We start from the raw sequence: 18,708 nt of genomic DNA, 5'->3' as shown, positions 1-18,708 counted from the left end.
TGGAAACCCCCTATAAATGACCCCATTGCTTCTCAAAACTGATTTTACAAGCTTTGTTAACCCTTTAGGTGTTCCACAATAATAAAAGGAAAATAGAGATGACATTTCAAAATTTCACTTTTTTTGGCAGATTTTCTATTTTAATCCATTTTGTTCTTTAACACATTGAGGGTTAACAGCCAAACAAAACTCAATATTTATTACCCTGATTCTGCGGTTTACAGAAACACCCCACATGTGGTTGTAAACTGATGTAAAGTCACACGGCAGGGCGCAGAAGAAAAGGAGTGCCATATGGTTTTTGGAAGGCAGATTAACCTGAACTGGTTTTTAGATGCCATGTCCCATTTGAAGCCCCGCTGATGCACCCTTACAGTAGAAACTCACAAAAATTTACCCCATTTTGGAAACTAGGGGATAAGGTGGCAGTTTTATTGGTATTATTTTGGGGTACATATCATTTTTAATTGCTCTATATAAAAAATTTTGTGAGGCAAGGAAAAATTACTGTTTTGGCAGTGTTTTTATTTTTTACAACATTCATCTGACAGGGTAGATCATGTGCTATTTTTATAGACCAAGTAGTGACGGATGCAATTATATGAAATTCATCTACTTTCTTTCCTTGTTTTAGTTTTACATAATAAAGCATTTTTGAAAAAAATATATGTTTTTGTGTCTGAATGTTATGAACGTCATTTTTTTTTATTTTTCTGCCGATCGTCTGGTGCAGGGGCTCATTTTTTGCAGGAAGAGTTAACATTTTTATTGGTACCCTTTTTGGGTACATATTATTTTTTGGATCATTCCTTATTTCACTTTATGGGGCAAGGTGACCCCAAAAATTGGTTGTTTTAGCACAGTTTTTATTTATTTATTTTTACAGCATTCACCTGAGGGATTAGGTCATGTGACATTTTTATAGAGCAGGTCATTATGGACATGGCAATACCAAATATGTATACGTTTTCTTATGTATTAAAATTTTACACAATAATAGCATTTTTGAAACAAAATAAATTATGTTTTAGTGTCTCCATAGTCTGAGAGCCATAGCTTTTTTATTTTTTGACTGATTGTCTTAGTTAGGGTCTAATTTTTTGCAGAATGAGGTGATGGTTTGATTGCTATTATTTTGGGGGGCATACACCTTTTTGATCGCTTGGTGTTGCAATTTTTGAAACAAAAAAATAATGTTTTAATGTTCTGAGAGCTATAGTTTATTTTATTTTTTTAGCGATTTTCGTATGTTGGGGCTTATTTTTTTCTGGATGAGGTGATGGTTTTATTGGTACCATTTTGAGGGCCATATGCCTTTTTGATCACTTGGAGTTGCACGTTTTGTGATGCAAGGTGACAAAAATGGCTTTTTTTGACACAGTTTTTTTTTAATGGTGTTTATCAGATGGCGTGGATCATGTGATATATTTATAGAGCCAGTCGTTACAGACGCAGCAATACCAAATATGACTATTTTATTTTTTCTATTTTTAACATTTTCATTACTTAATTGGGGAATTTAAATTTTTTTACATGTTAAAACTTTTTATTTTTATTTTTTTAAGGTCATACAAGACCTCTGGGGGACATTTACTTTCAGTTTTTATTTTTTCACCAATGATTTCTCTTGTAACTGGGACTAACAGAGTAGCCCCAGTTGCAGTGGAAATACAGCCCCCAGAGAGGCTGTACAGCAGAATACAATGCTGTACAGCCTCAGTGCAGGGCTGATCGAGGTCTGCAGAAGACCCGAAAGCTCCTGCACTCTCCCGGCCCCTGTGGTTACATGACCCCCGGTCTGGGACAGGAAGTACGTCGTCCATCCTGTTTGATGGCATTCCTGCTTGTAGTGCATGCTGCAACTCAGTTTCAGAGTGTTAGCAATCTTCTTATAGCCTGGGACATCTTTATGTAAAGCAACAATTATTTTTTTCAGATCCTCAGAGAGTTATTTGCCATGAGGTGCCATGTTGCACTTCTAGTGACCAGTATAAGAGAGCCTGAGATCAATGACACCAAATTTAACATACCTGATCCCCATTCACACCTGAAATCTTGTAACACTAAGGAGTCACATGACACCGGGGACGGAAAATGGCTAATTGGGCACAATTTGGCCATTTTCACTTAGGGGTGTACTCACTTTTGTTGCCAGCGGTTTAGACATTAATGGCTGTATGTTGAATTATTTTGAGGGCACACAAAATGTACACTGTTATACAAGCTGTACACTGACTACTTTACATTGTGTCAAAGTGTCATATCTTCAGTGTTGTCCCATAAAAAAGATATAATAAAATATTTACAAAAATGAGAGGGGCGTACTCATTTTTGTGAGATACTGTGTGTATAACAGAACAGATTAAGAATGAATGGCAGAGTAGATGAATAAGATGCACAGGGAGATTATGCTAAGCCGGTACTGTCCCTGCAGTCTCCCTATGTTCTCCCTACAGTGTGGAAAAACTTTCCCCACGATGTCCCTACACTGTCCGTGCACAGTCCCTATCCAATATTCTACAATTTAAAGCTTTGTTAACCACTATCCCTAGCACTCTGCATGTCTGTACCTATGTTCAGCTCACAGTAAAATGGCAGAGTCGGGACAGGATGAGGCTTTCACCGGGGATGGCTATCTGCTGATTGGCTGTCTGCACGACAATATGGGTCATATCACATTCCCGGGCTTCTTACTTTCATTTTGTAACAGATGTAGCCACCTTTTTAGGGAAAAAAATGATTACTATGTATGAAGCGCAAGGAAGTTCGGATACGTGGTGAATCAAATATTTCCTGAAATTCTGATCGCATTCAATTAATTTAAATTCAATTCGCTCAACACTACTGGTAATAATATATTAACACCCTAAAGTAGAATCTATCTATCTATGATAGATGTAGTGAACAGCATCTCTCTGGGTCTCCGGGTGCTAATCCTCATTAAATCCTGGACATGGATCCTCAAAATGCATCTATCTATCTTAGTCTAAAATCACTGAGGTCAATTAAATAGCAATATCTTGTGACAATTGCACCATTAAAGGGGTGGGTTTATTAAGAGTGGTCTTCCAAAAGTGTTCCAAGGAATGAAAAGCAGAGAACTGGCAACAGGGTAAGAGATGCTTAAAAGCCGTTTCTGGTGATTAATGTTTACCGTATTAAAAATAAAAATAATAATACATTAAAAAAAACATGCAGACATAATAAGGTTCCTCTGTTAAGACCAAACACACTTGCATCTCATGCACATAGTGGAAGTGTTCAGTAGACTGTATTGTGACCAATACAGTCTACTGTATTGAGTACCAATGGCTCCTTAGTACAGAGCTGCATGGAATCAATGTGCTGCCATATGGTGCAACACCGTATTTCAGAGCCATTCTTCCCTAGAAAAATTTCCAAAATACACCAACCAATCAAGCACACAACAGTTTATTTTTTTTCTGGCAGATTCTACATAATTCAACAGAAATGAAAAACCTTTGGTGCTTTCATATGGAATTGGAGGCATACAGACGTAAAGTAGGGCTGCCAAAAAGTGTGAGGATGCCGCATTTATGAAGCTAAAATACAACCATATGCATAAACCCTAAGAGTGAAGTGACTAAGGGCACATCAACAATTAAACATTAGCTTATGCCTTGTTTTCTTTAAAACTTTAACTTAATGGATATACTGTAGTTAATAAACCGCCTAGTCATTTACACTGGAGGTTACAGAGTAACAAATAACAGAACTCCCCATTGATGTTTCCTGAACAGTTTTACAACTTGCTGTCTCTCAATTGAAGCTAAAATGGATACAGAAGATAAAACGTCAAAGGTAAATAGCACATTTACTACATTACAATTAAGTATTGCATTTTCAATTTTGCATCAAGATTGAAGGAAATTGAATTGTTGCTTGTGTCGTCCTGGTGATAGGATACACAATATCATATTATTTTGCCATAATGAATGTAGGGTCTATCCATATAATATGTAGCCACACTCTGTGGGAGCTCAGGTTTCGGCAAACATTAAATATTTTAATTATTGTAAAATATTTTACTACTATATTTACTCTATTTCAATCAATACTCAGAACAAATCCTGATAACATTCTGTGATCCCTCCTGTTATGGCATGGCAACCTCACTTTACTAAACATTATAGTATATTTGTTCAACTGGAGACTTACCTCTTTCAGGCTTATCTGGGTATATTTGTAGGCTGAAGTCCACAGGATTTCAGTGCCTTGATAGTGCAAGGGCATTTTTTTGGCAGTGAAGTATAGCAAATATAGCGCTAACAATTCATTATTTGTAACAAAATTTGTATACATCAAATAAACCAGTGCTGCTGCATTGTTGGTTTGTTCAACTATTTCTGTAACACATATTCCTATTTTACTCACTTCAGCTAATTATTGATGACTATTTAGTGATAATCGAAGTTCTCAAAAATTTTATTGAAATTACTGTATTTTCCGGCGTATAAGACGACTGGGCGTATAAGACAACCCCCAACTTTTCCAGTTAAAATATAGGGTTTGGGCTATACTCGCCGTATAAGACTATGCAACCAGGGGGTGGCTAGACAGCCGTTCATGATGGCCGCATGAACGCATAACTCTGGCACAATCTGACTTCAAGTAAGCCAGTTCCCCTTTCCCAATCCATAAAACCCCTGCCAATTGTGCTCGGCTCCTGTAGTAAACATACCCACGATGGAGCCAAGCAGGGCAGGCTGGACTTTTACTTTGATAATGGCGCGGACGCAGCGCTGCCTGCCTCAGCTGCCCGAGACCCATCCTTCACCGCTCACTGTAACGGCTCCGGCACCTTCCACTCCAGGGCAGCGTGAAGACCACACGAGCACAAACCACCCGCACCACTCACCCGCTTGCCCAGCTTATGCTTCAGAAGGTTCAGTCAGAGCGGATCCGGCCAGAGTCTCTTCACAGCAGGGACATGTGGAAGTGCAGAATGGAGAATTCGCTGTTTCCCACAATCAGTTAATAGATAATCAAGACTATGCAACCAATAGAGCACGCTGTTTATAACTCACGAACAGCGCCCTCTATTGGTTGCATAGTCTTATGACAAGACCTTTCGCTGTTGGGGATGATGATGGGGATGCCTTGGGGTTAGAATATACCATCGGATCTGAGTTTTCACGATCTCACAACATCAAATAGTGTTGTCATAATCTCCAGTCCAGCTCGGAAGTAAGTACCATAAGTTTCAGCATGCCGTATACCAGCTTATAAGACAACAGCCGGCGTATAAGACGACCTCCGACTTTTGAGAAGATTTTCATGTGTTAAAAAGTCGTCTTTTACGCCGGAAAATACGGTAGCTTTGTAATTAATTACTTGATCACAAAGTACCCCTCAGATGCCGCGTTCAACACTGATTGCAGCATCTAAAATGAACATTGAGCTCTGTCAGGGGTTAATACTCACCTTATCCATTTTATTGCGAAAAGTCCCCCGCGAGCATCTTGATTAAAGATCCAGTGCTGGCTGTCGTTGTGACGTCATAAGTCACCGAGCACAAGATTTCCTGCGGGATCTTCAGTCAAGATGGCTGCAGCAGACTCTCATGCGCAAATTAATGAGGAGAGTATGTGTTTTCTTACCGCCATTTTAGGGAAAATTGATTCGTTACCACAAAGCATGAGAAAATCCAGCTTTGCGGCAAATCAAATTTTCCCTGAAATTCGGCTCAAAGTCCACTTATAATCCTAGGTAATCCTCCCTAGTATAGCACATGCTATAGGTAATCATCTCTAGTATAGCACATTCACTCAATGCTAATGAATATGCCACAAATATCTAGTTCAACTTCCAGGACTTATACCTATTTGGAGACTCAGGTTGCATGCATCTTTCTCTTATGAATGCTCTGGGTGTTGTACATATTTTGGACTATAAGGCCCCTTTCTCAAGAGCGAGTTTTCCGCGCGGGTGCAATGTGTGATGCAAATGCTTTGCGCCCGCACTGAATCCAGACCCATTCATTTCAATGGGGCTGTGTACATGAGCGTTGTGAGTTGCGTGAAAATCACAGCATGTTCTATATTCTGCAATTTTAATGCAACGCTGGCCCCATAGAAGTGAATGGGGCTGTGTAAAAATGGCATCGCATCCGGATGCAATGCATTGCGTTGCATTTTTAATGCAAGTAACTTAGCAACTGTGAAGGTATTTTATACAGGAAGTTGGGTTTCTCAGCGTATGGCTCCAGGCAGCACATGAGGCAGGAGTTTCCAGCCCTTGCAGACTATTTTACACCATGCCAGAGACAACACGGGCAATGGATGTGGAGAGGCTCATTGTCCTCGTCCAGGAGAGGCCCTGCATTTGGTATACGCAGTCGAGGGACTATCACCACCGGTATAAAAAAGATGCGGCCTGGGTGGAGATAACCCAGGAGCTTTTTTCCACCATCTGGGAGACAACCAAAGGGCAAAGTCGCCAGAATTTGGGTAAGTAGCCATTGTATACATGTGTGATCCTTGCTGTCCTCCCTAGTATAGCACATATTATAGGTAATCCTCCCTAGTATCCTAGTATAGCACATATTATAGATAATCCTCCCTAGTATAGCACATGTTATAGGTAATCCTCCCTAGTATAGCACATGTTATAGGTAATCCTCCCTAGTATAGCACATGTTATAGGTAATCATCCCTAGTATAGCACATGTTATAGGTAATCATCCCTAGTATAGCACATGTGATACGTTATCCTCCCTAGTATAGCACATGTTATAGGTAATCCTCCCTAGTATAGCACATGTTATAGGTAATCATCCCTAGTATAGCACATGTGATACGTTATCCTCCCTAGTATAGCACATGTTATAGGTAATCCTCCCTAGTATAGCACGTTATAGGTAATCCTCCCTAGAATAGCACATGTGATACGTTATCTTCCCTAGTATAGCACATGTGATAAGTTACCTCTGTAGGATTTGTCTACATTTTCCTTTCTTGTCTTTTTATTACAAGTCGATAAGGTCAAGAATCATTGGCAGAGATGCAGGGACCAGTTCCGCAAAGAGATACAGCACCGGTTCCGGACCCCTAAGAAAAGGCTGTATATGTTCAAAGAACAACTGATGTTCCTCCGTGAGGTCATGGAGCTGCGTCCGTAAGTTAATTCTAGACACTGAACACTACTTATTTACCAATACACACTGTATGTAGACTATGTAGGTAATGGGTTTGGTAACAATTGGTAAATTAGAAATGTCATAGTTGCCGATAGCAACCATTCCCATTCCTCCTTTCATTAGCAAAAGTAGGTGAACAACATGACAAGTGGCTTAGGATTTGTTGCTATGGGCAGCTATGACACTTCTAATTTCCCCCATGTAGCTAAATTACCCCGTATGTAATATGTTGGTTAGTTCATGTTGTACTATGTGCTACATGTATTTTGCTGATAATAGTATTATGTGACGTGAATATTTATAATACAAAAGTGTTCATATAGTAATGTACTATGTTTTGTTTTTTTAAGAACGGAGGACAACCTAGAGGAGGAAGGGGATGAGTCGGCTCCGCAGCAGTCAAGTGCCTGTGAGGGGGACACTCCCTCTGGGCCACCGCAGACCGAGAGTGCCCCAGGACCCAGCACGGCACCATCCAGGCCTCCAGCTGTTTCCGGAGGCGATTCCCCCCCCTTGGCTCTACCCAACAGGGCCAGACGATGGGCCAGGCCTCCTGCCGAATCTCTGATAAATACCCAGGTTCTGGAGTATTTATCTAGAGCCCAGCAGGAGGATCATTTAGACCTATTTGCCCGTATTCTGGCCCATTATTTGCGCCAACCAGCTGCTTCCAGAACGATTACTGATAACCAAATCGTCTCTTGGAATTGTTCTGGATGCAGTCACTCCCCCCAACGACCCTACGGAGATGTTGTGGCCCTGGAAAATTGGTGCCTCCATGGGCACATGTTTGGCCCTTGGCCAATGCCAATTTCCCAGGGCTAACAGGGTCTCCCACAGTTCCCTCCTCCAAGGGATCATTATGGGCCATCTATTCAGCCATATGTTACACAATATCAGGGGGAATCTTCATATGGCAGCCTGTCCCCACCTCCTCACAAGCTGGCCCATCGCAGTCTTACCCTGGACCGCAGTATCAGGGTCCCCCCTCACCATCTGGGCTTTTTTATAATTTGTGATTTGTTTATTTTATGCTTTTTTTAAAGTTCTTTTCTGATCATTTTACAAAAAAATAGTCAAATATTTTGTCTGTGAATAAACAGAGTTTTAGTTTTTTTATTGTTACTTCTCTTTATTATATACAGTGCATAATGATATTTATGTAGCACCAACACATACACCACATTAAAAATAGTACACTTTTACTAGACATTAACTCTTTCTCCCCCGGGCCAGTTTTCACCTTCCTGCCCAGGCCATTTTTTGCAAATCCGACATGTGTCACTTTATGTGGGAATAACTTTGGAACACTTTTATTTATACAAGCCATTCTGAGATTGTTTTCTCGTGACACATTTTACTTCATGGTAGTCATAAATTTGAGTCACTATATTTCACCTTTATTTATAAAAAAATACCAAATTTACCAAAAATTTCAAAAAATTGGCAATTTTAAACATTTTAATTTCTCTGCTTTTAAAACAGAGAGTGATACCTCATAAAATATTTACTACTTAACATTCCCCATATGTCTACTTTATGTTGGCATCATTTTGTAGATGTAATTTTATTTTTTAGGACATTAGAAGGCTTAGAATTTTAGAAGCAATTCTTAAACTTTTTAACAAAATTTTCAAAACCAATTTTTTAAGGACCAGTTCAGGTCTGAAGTCATTTTGTGGGGCGTACATAGTGGAAACCACCCATAAATGTCCCTATTGTAGAAACTACACCCCTCAGGCTCCATTCACACGTCCGCAATTTCATTCCACATTTTGCAGAACAGAATTGCGGACCCATTCATTTCTATGGGGCCGCATGATGTGAGGCCCGGCTCCAGAAATGCGGACAAGAATAGGCATATTCTATTAGTGCCGGCGATGTGCGGACCGCAAAATGCAGAACGCACATTGCTGGTGTCCGTGTTTTGCGTATTTGCGGATGCAAGGATCCTCAAAACACACTATGGACGTGTGACTGGAGCCTCAAGCTACTCAAAACTGATTTTACAAACCTTGTTAACCCTTTAGGTGTTCCAGAATAAATAAAGGGAAATGGAGATGAAATTTCCCTTTTTTGGAAGATTTTCCATTTTAATCCGTTTTTTTTTCTTTAACACATCGAGGGTTAACAGCCAAACAAAACTCAATATTTATTACCCTGATTCTGAGGTTTACAGAAACACCCCACATGTGGTTGTAAACTGATGTAAGGGCACACGGCAGGGCGCAGAAGGAAAGGAACGCCATATGGTTTTTAGATGCCATGTCCCATTTGAAGCCCCCCTGATGCACCCCTACAATAGAAATGCCCAAAAGTGACCCAATTTTTTGGAAACTAGGGGATAAGGTGACAGTTTTATGGGTACTATTTTGGGGTACATATAATTTTTAATTGCTCTATATTACGTTTTTTTTTTACAACATTCATCTGACAGGTTAGATCGTGTGCTATTTTTATAGAGCAGGTTGTTACAGATCCAATGTTATCAAATATGTCTACTTTCTTTGTTTGTTTATTTCAGTTTTACATAATAAAACATTTTTGAAAAAACTAAATTATGTTTTTGTGTCTCCCTATTCTGAATGCCTTACTTTTTTATTTTTCTGCCGATCGTCTTGTGCAGGGGCTTGTTTTTTGCAGGAAGAGTTGACATTTTTATTGGTACTATTTTTGGGTACATATGATTTTTTGATCATTCATTATTATACTTTATGGGGCAAGGTGACCAAAAAATGTGTAATTTTGGCACAGTTTTTATTATATTTATTTTTACAGCGTTTACCTGAGGGGTTAGGTCATGTGATATTTTTATAGGGCAGATCGTTATGGATGTGGCAATACCTAATATGTATAGATTTTCTTATATAATTAAGTTTTACACAACAATAGCATTTTTAAAACAAAAAAAACGATGTTTTAGTGTTTCCATAGTCTGAGAGACATAGCTTTTTTATTTTTTGACCGATTATGTTAGGTAGGGTCTCCATTTTTGTGGGATGAGGTGACTGTTTTATTGATATCATCTTGTGGGACATAAGGCTTTTTGATCGCTTGGTGCTGCACTTTTTGTGATGTAAGGTGACAAAAATGTCTTTTTTGACACAGTTTGTTTTTTTATTGTGTTTATCGGGCGGGTTGGATCATGTGACATATTTATAGAGTCGGTCGTTATGGACGCGTCGATACCTAATATGTGTGTTTTTTCTTTTTTTTTCAATTTTTTATTATAAAAACAGGGGAAGGGACGTTTTTTCTTTTTTTACTTGAAACGTAATTTTTTTAAATAAAAACACAGTTTTTACTTTTTTTTATTGATTTCTGACTTTAACTTTTGGGGGTCTGATCCCATCTGCAATGCATTACAATACATCTATATTGTAATGTATTGCATGTTAGTTTATTACACAGAGTAATACACTAACAGGTTGCCTAGGAGATCCGGCCTGAGGCTGGATCTCCTGGCCACCCATAGAAGGCAGGTCCTGATGCTGTGCAAGGCATTGGGCAGCCTCTGCATGGCATCAGGCTGCCTTCTCACCCATCGAGTCCCTGCCACAGCAGCACGGGGACCCAATGGGCTCCCTCACCCGCAGCAAACCCCTTCTATGTCGCGGTGCTGACCACGGCATAGAAGTGGGTAATGCGCCAGCATCAGTGTTTTCGCTGATGCCATTGCATACAGCAGGGGTCCGGCTAACGGGAACAGCCGGTCTCCCTGCAGCTGATTGGGCGGGCGAAGCTCCTGCACCCGCCTGATCAGTGGGCCATAATAGCACAGCGCTGGGCGGCAAGTCACGTCCTGCTGTGCCGTACTATTACGGCACTGGTTCGGGAAGGGGTTAATATCACCCAAATACACTTACTGTATAAACTTGTTTTCTCTATCACTTACACACATTAATATTAATAATGTGGTTTTAATCAATATCTACAAATGTAAAAACTTCAACATATTCAACATAATTTTTAAATTTTTTAAAATAAGGACCCATGACGTACATGTATGTCATTTCTGTACAGGACTTAAAGACCCGTGACATACATGTACTTCATGGTGATCAGCGGAAGGGGTCCGGCAGTCACTGAAATCACCAATGCTGGCGCATTAACTCTTGATGTGCCGCGGTCAGCGCTGACCCCGGATGTGCGATGTCTGGTGGGGATTGGAGCTGCCATCGGGTCCCTGTGCTGCTGTGACGGGGACCCGATAGCAAGGAAGTCAGCGCGATGCCTTCCTTAGGCATCGGGGCTGCCTTCCGTGGGAGACCCTGTGAGATCCAGCCCCCTGGATCTCACAGGCAGAAAGCTGTATGTGTAATACACACTATATTACACTTACAGCCAATGCATTCCAATACAGAAGTATTGAAATGCATTGTAAAGGGGATCAGACCCCCAAAAATTGAAGTCCCAAAGTGGGACAAAAAATAAAGTGAAATAAAATTGAAAAAAGAAAGTTTTCCCCCAAAAAATTAAGTTACAAGTAAAAAAGAAAAAAAACACTTCATTTTACCCAAATAAAGGAATTTTTTTTGTTGTAAAAGAATAGGGAAAAAAAGAAAAGTAGACATATTAGGTATCGCCGGATCGGTATCGACCGGCTCTATAAAAATATCACATGACCTAACCCCTCAAATGAACACCGTCCAAAAAATAAAATAAAAACTGTGCAAAATAAACCATTTTTTTATCAGCTTACATCACAAAACGAGCAACACCAAGTGATCAAAAAGGTGTATGCCCCCCAAAATAGTGCTAATATAACAGTCACCTCATCCTGCATAAAATGAGTCCCTACCTAAGACAATTGCCCAAAAAATAAAAAAAAATATGGCTCTCAGACTAAAACATGATTTTTTTTTTCAAAAATGTTTTTTTATATTAAATGTAAAAAAAAAATTTTTTTTTTACATATTAGGTATCCCTGCGTCAATAAGAACCTGCTCTAAAAAAATACCACATGATCTAACCCCTCAGGTGAACATCGTAAGAAATTAAAATAAAACCGGTGTCAAAAAAGCAATTTTTGCACCTTACATCACAAAAAGTGTAATAGCAAGCAATCAAAAAGTCATATGCACCCCAAAATAGTGCCAATCAAACCGCCATCTCATTCCACAAAAAATGAGCTCCTACCTATGACAATCGCCCAAAAAATTAAAAAAACTATGGCTCTCAGACTATGGAGACACTAAAAAATGATTATTTTTTGTTAAAAAAATTATATTATTGTGTAAAACTTGAATAAATAAAAGAAAGTATACATATTAGATATTTCCACATCCATAATGACCGTCTATATAAAAATATCATATAACCTAACCCCTCAGATGAACACCGTCAAAAAAATAAAATAAAAACCGTGCTAAAAAATTTTTTTTTTTTGTCACCTTACATCACTAAAAGTACAACACCATGCGATCAAAAAGGCATATGCCCCCCAAAATAGTACCAATATAATCGTCACCTCATCCTGCAAAAAATGAACCACTACCTAAGACAATCGCCCAAAAAATAAAAAAAACTATGGCTCTCAGACCATGGAGACACTAAAACATCATTTTTTTGTTTCACAAATGATATCATTGTGTAAAACTTACATAAATAAAAAAAAACTAGACATATTAGGTATTGCCGCATCCTTAAGAACCTGCTCTATAAAAATATCACATGACCTAACCCCTCAGGTGAACACTGTAAAATAAAACGGTGTCAAAAAAGCAATTTTTTACATCAGAAAAAGTGTAATAGCAAGCGATCAAAAAAATCATATGCACCCTAAAACAGTTCCAATCAAACAGTCATCTCATCCCGCATAAATGATATCCTACCTGAGACAATCGCCCAAGAACTGAAAAAAATATGTCTCTCAGACAATGGAGACACTAAAACATCTTTTTTTTTTGTTTCAAAAATGATATAATTGTGTTAAACTTACATAAAAAAATTATATGACATATAAGGTATTGCCGCGTCCGTAAGAACCTGCTCTATAAAAATATCACATGAATAGCAAGCGATCAAAAAGTCATATGAACCCCAAAGTAGTTCCAATCAAACCGTCTTCTCATCCTGCAAAAAATGAGCCCCTACATAAGACAGTCGCCCCAAAAAAATAAGATAAACTATGGCTTTGAGAATGTGGAGACACAAAAATTTTTTTTTTCAAAAATGCTTTATGTAAAACTGAAACAAAAAACCAAAAGTAGTAGTCATATTTGGTATTGTCGTGTCTATAACAACCTGTTCTATAAAAATAGGACATGATCTAACCTGTCAGATGAACATTGTAAATAACAAAAAATAAAAACGGTGCCAAAACCGCAATTTTTTGGCAAATTTTCCATTTTAATCCATTTTATCCAGTAACAAAGCAAAGGTTAACATTTTTTCGAGTAACAAAGCAAGGGCCACACGGCAGGGTGCAGAAGGAAAGGAACACCATATGGTTTTTGGAAGGCAGATTTCACTGGAATAATTTTAAGCTGCCGTGTCACATTGAAGACCCCCTGATGCACACCTAGAGTAGAAACTCCAAAAAAAGACCCCATTTTTTAAACTACGGGATAAGGTGGCAGTTTTGTTGGTACTATTTTAGGGTACATATGATTTTTGTTTGCACTATATTACACTTTTTCTGAGGCAAGGTAACAAAAAATAGCTGTTTTGGCACCGTTTACATTTTTTGTTATTTACAGTGTTTATCTAACAGGTTAGATCATGTGGTATTTTTATAGAACAGGTTGTTATGGATGCGACAATACCAAATATGACTACTTTTTTGTTTGTTTGTTTTTTATATAATAAAGCATTTTTGAAAAAAAAAAATTTGTGTCTCCATATTCTGAAAGCCATAGCTTTTCAAAAATTTTGGCGACTGTCTTATGTAGGGGCTAATTTTTTTCAGTATGAGATGACAGTTTGATAGGTACTATTTTAGGGTGCATATGACTTTTTGATCGCTTGTTATTACACTTTTTGTGATGTAAGGTGACAAAAAATTGCTTTTTTGACACACTTTAAAAACATTATTTTTTACAGTGTCCACCTGAGGTTTTAGATCATGTGATATTTTTATACAGCAGGTTCTTATGGATGCGGCAATACCTAATATGTATACTTTTTTTTATTTATTTAAGTTTTACACAATAACAGCATTTTTTAAACAAACAAAATCATGTTTTAGTGTCTCCATATTCTGAAAGACATAGTTTTTTATTTATTTATTTTTAACTTTTTTATTAACAGAAGAACAATTCAACGCTATCGTTCATTGACATATACAATCTTGATATACGTTATATTACAAGAAGTTATAACAAGTCAAGTAAACTTTTGAATTTTACAAATGTGTCTATTACCCACTGCACTGCTGGTCGGTGTACTGGGATTATACCATCACAAAGCAATGCATTTACGTGCCATAAACAGGGACTCCTTTAAAAATGTTGTCATGTAGTGATCCCAATTGTCCTCTCCCATAATTCCCAATAGGCAAACCTTAGGGCTGCATGCCACTTGTGTCGGCAGTAGATTTGACAGAAAGGACGTCACCTCTGCCCAGAATGCCGCGATCGGGCTGCACCTCCAGGTCATGTGCCAGAAGTCTGCCTCTGCCTTGGACATGCCGTGGAAGATGCTCGTCCCATTTTATACATTCTAGTTGGTGTGAGATATGTCTGATAAATTATGTATAATTGAATTATCTTGTTGTTGACTGCTGGTGACACTTGTAAATGCGATTCTAATAAATCTGATATTGATTCTTCTGTAAGTGTGGGGATTAGTCTTTTCCATTTGTCTATTACCTTGAGGGGGTTAGCCTCGACCTTTGCCTGTACCAAATGTGAATAGATTGTTGATACCAGTCCTCTGGGGCTCTAAGTTTTAACTATTCCTATGAGAGGATATTTAGCTATTGCACTGTTAGAGTTTGGGAATGCCATCCATATGGACAATCTAAGTTGTAAGTAAGAGAAGAAATGTGTTCGAGGGATCTGGTATTTCTGAGCTAGTGCTTTGAATGTCATTAATACCCCTTGATCATAAACATCATTCAGATTCAGGTCAGGTGATTGACTTGGCCGTTGCATAACATTCCACTTCTTTCCCTTAAAAAACTCTTTGGTTGGTTTTGCAGTATGCTTTGGGTCATTGTCCATCTGCACTGTGAAGCGCCGTCCAATGAGTTCTAAAGCATTTTTCTGAATATGAGCAGATAATATTGCCCGAAACACTTTAGAATTCATCCTGCTGCTTTTGTCAGCAGTCACATATATCAATAAATAAAAGAGAACCAGTTCCATTGGCAGTCATACATGCCAACGCCATGACACTACCACCACCATGCTTCACTGATGAGGTGGTATGCTTAGGATCATGAGCAGTTCCTTTCCTTCTCCATACTTTTCTCTTCCCATCACTCTGGTACAAGTTGATCTTGGTCTCATCTGTCCATAAGATGTTGTTCCAGAACTGTGAAGGCTTTTTTAGATGTCGTTTGGCAAACTCTAATCTGGCCTTCCTGTTTTTGAGGCTCACCAATGGTTTACATCTTGTGGTGAACCCTCTGTATTCACTCTGGTGAAGTCTTCTCTTGATTGTTGACTTTGACACACATACACCTACCTCCTGGAGTGTTCAAGTGTTCTTGATCTGGCCAACTGTTGTGAAGGGTGTTTTCTTCACCAGGGAAATAATTATTCGGTCATCCACCAGAGTTGTTTTCCGTGATCTTCCAGGTCTTTTGGTGTTGCTGAGCTCACCGGTGCGTTCCTTCATTTTAAGAATGTTCCAAACAGTTGTTTTGGCCATGCCTAATGTTTTTCTCTCTGATGGGTTTGCTATTTCTCTGATGGGTTTGTTTTGTTTTTTCAGCCTAATGATGGCTTGCTTCACTGATAGTGACAGCTCTTTGGATCTCATCTTGAGAGTTGACAGCAACAGATTCTAAATGCAAATAGCACACTTGAAATGAACTCTGGACCTTTTATCTGCTCATTGTAGTTGGGATAATGAGAGAATAATACACACCTGGCCACTAAACAACTGAGAAGCCAATCGTCCCATTACTTTTTGTCCCTTAACAAGTCGGAGGCACATATGCAAACTGTTGTAACTCCTACACCAGTCACCTGATTTGGATGTAAATACCCTCAAATTGTCACGACCATGGTTGTGGTCGTGACTCCTTGGTTCGCATGCAGTTGTCAGCGGTTTGTTTTATGTTGTCAACCACAGGTGTGGGCTCTGTATCTTGCCTCACGTGTGGTTGCCGTTGGCAACATAAGGTTGTTGGCAGTGGAGCGGCCTGAGCGGTTGCTAGGCGCTCGCTGTCACGGCATGCGGTTGCCTCTGTCAACGTGTGGTTTTAGTGTTCACTTTCTATGTTTGGTATGAGGGAGTTTGTGGTGTGTACACTTCCCCTTTAAGTGACACTTACCTTGTTTGTTGATGCAAGGGTTAACCCCTTTCCTAGTGTGTGTATGGGTGTGGCCGCTTGGGTTATTTTGCTTGCTGCTGGAAGGCAGTTGCTGAGGGGTACTTCAGCCATGCGTTTTGCTGGAGTCATCCTCCTGGTTCATATACCATCTTTCCAGTAAGGGCCACACTTGCGGTCATAAAAAGAATGTCTGATGTTAAGTTGATGTTTTTATGCTCTTGATATTTATTGCAGCTATGGATGTCCTGGTTACCTGTGTGTTTATATGTGTGTGCTGTCTCCCTTTTGTTTATGTGGACAGCGTATTTGAGCACGGGTTCCAGTCAGCAAGGCTGTGGCAGGTTAGTGTGGAACTGCTTGGTTCACCTGTCATATCCATATGTCTGTTTATGTTCCCCATCTCCTTGCAGCTTGGCCAGTGAGACTCCTGTTCGTCCGTGCCTAGGAGGAACAGGTCGTCTTACCCTGCTCCTAGTTCAGGGCCACCCTGAGGGCAAGTATGGACCCCAAGGTTCCGGAACATGAGCCCTCCTACCATCAGGGTCGGCTCATACAGCTAGGAGTCAGGGTCAGTATTAGGGACACGATAGGAGGTGACCTGCTCCCTGATCCTGTGGTCCTGGCCGAGCAGCGACCAAACATCTTCTGGCATCGCATGGCTGAGGGTTTTCTCCATTCTCAGCCATGACACAAATTAAAGCTGACAGTCTGTAGTTAAAGCACATCTTGTTCATTTCATTTCAAATCCATTGTGGTGAAGTATAGAGCCAAAAATTTTACAATTGTGTCCATGTCCCAATATTTATGGACCTGACTGTATATTTCAGAGTGCTGAAGGACATATAGGGCTGTGGGTAGCATAATTATTTTAGTTAGGTTGAGGCGTCCTGCCACTGAGATAGGCAGAGACCTCCAGTTTTGAAATTTGTTCCGTATCTGTCCAATTAAAGGAGAAATGTTAAGCGCCAAGGACTGGGAGTGTTTTTTGATTATATTGACTCCAAGATATTTGAACGTGTCTACCACTTTCAACCCCTCTGCATTTGTAGGCCCAGCCCAGTTAGCTTTACCTAGAGGCATGTATACTGATTTCTCCCAATTAATTCTGAGGCCCAAAAAATCTCCAAAATCGTTTATCAGGTTAATTGCATTCTTAAGGGATGTGTTGGAAGCTGACAAGCAGTGATGGCCAGTTCGCAGTGTTTGCCGACGAGCACATGCGATCTGCCATCTTTACTCCCAAGTCCAGCGATGCAGAGGTAAGTCCTTACCTGTGCCTGCGCCGCGAGCCGGTCTGAAACACATGCGGTCACCGGGAGCAGGCAGTTCAGAGAACAGCCTTCATCGGGCTGTTCTCGGAACTGCCTGCACCCGGTGACCGCATGTGTTTCAGAGCGGCCCAGGTAAGGACTTACCTCTGCATCGCCGGACTTTGGAGTGAAGATGGCAGATCGCATGTCTTCGTCGGCGAACACTGCGAACTGGCCATCACTGCTGACAAGTATAGGATCATCTTGTCTGCATATAGCCCAATACGGGCTTCTCTCTCTCCCAGTTTCACCCCCTCTATATTATAGCTGTGTCTCACCCTGATTGCCAGTGTCTCGATTGCCAGAGCAAACAAGAGGGGGGAAAGAGGGCAACCCTGTCTCGTGCCTCTGTGAAGCTGTGAAGTCTCTGATAGTTCCCTGTTGATTTATAGTCTGCTTACCGGATTGCTGTATAAGAGTGTTACCCATTTAAGGAATTGTGGACCAAACCCATAGCCTTTCAGGCATTAAAGCAAGAAGGACCATTCTATGGAATCGAAGGCCATGGCTGCATCTAATGAAACCAGTTCCCAATCCACATTTAAGGAGTGCCTCAATTGTGTAACCACTTAAACTCTTCTGATATTTTTAGTAGTAGATTTCCCTGGCATAAATCCCTGTCTGTTCTGGGTGGATCAGTGACAAAATTACCCGACTCAATTGAGTTGCCAGAACCCTGGTTAAGATTTTGTAGTCTATATTTAGCAACACAATAGGTCTGTAGGAACTGCATTCCAGGGGATCCTTATCAGGTTTAAGCAATAGTATAATGGTGGCTTCCATAAATGACTCAG

At 39.9% G+C, this 18,708-nt stretch overlaps 1 protein-coding gene across 1 annotated transcript in view; it reads left to right on the top strand.

The window, feature by feature from the left end:
* Nucleotides 1–3,730: 3,730 nt before the first annotated feature.
* Nucleotides 3,731–18,708, top strand: part of SLC23A1 (solute carrier family 23 member 1) — a 434,941-nt gene continuing 419,963 nt past the window's right edge. The window contains exon 1 of the mRNA XM_040442715.1: nt 3,731–3,822. Coding sequence (XP_040298649.1) covers nt 3,796–3,822 — 27 coding nt within the window. The 5' untranslated portion in view covers nt 3,731–3,795. The remainder of the gene's footprint in view (nt 3,823–18,708) is intronic.

Source organism: Bufo bufo, chromosome 1, assembly GCF_905171765.1.
Source record: "Bufo bufo chromosome 1, aBufBuf1.1, whole genome shotgun sequence".
Taxonomy (NCBI): domain Eukaryota; kingdom Metazoa; phylum Chordata; class Amphibia; order Anura; family Bufonidae; genus Bufo; species Bufo bufo.
Note: the sequence above shows the minus strand (reverse complement) of the source record. Positions and strands in the feature narration are given on the sequence as shown.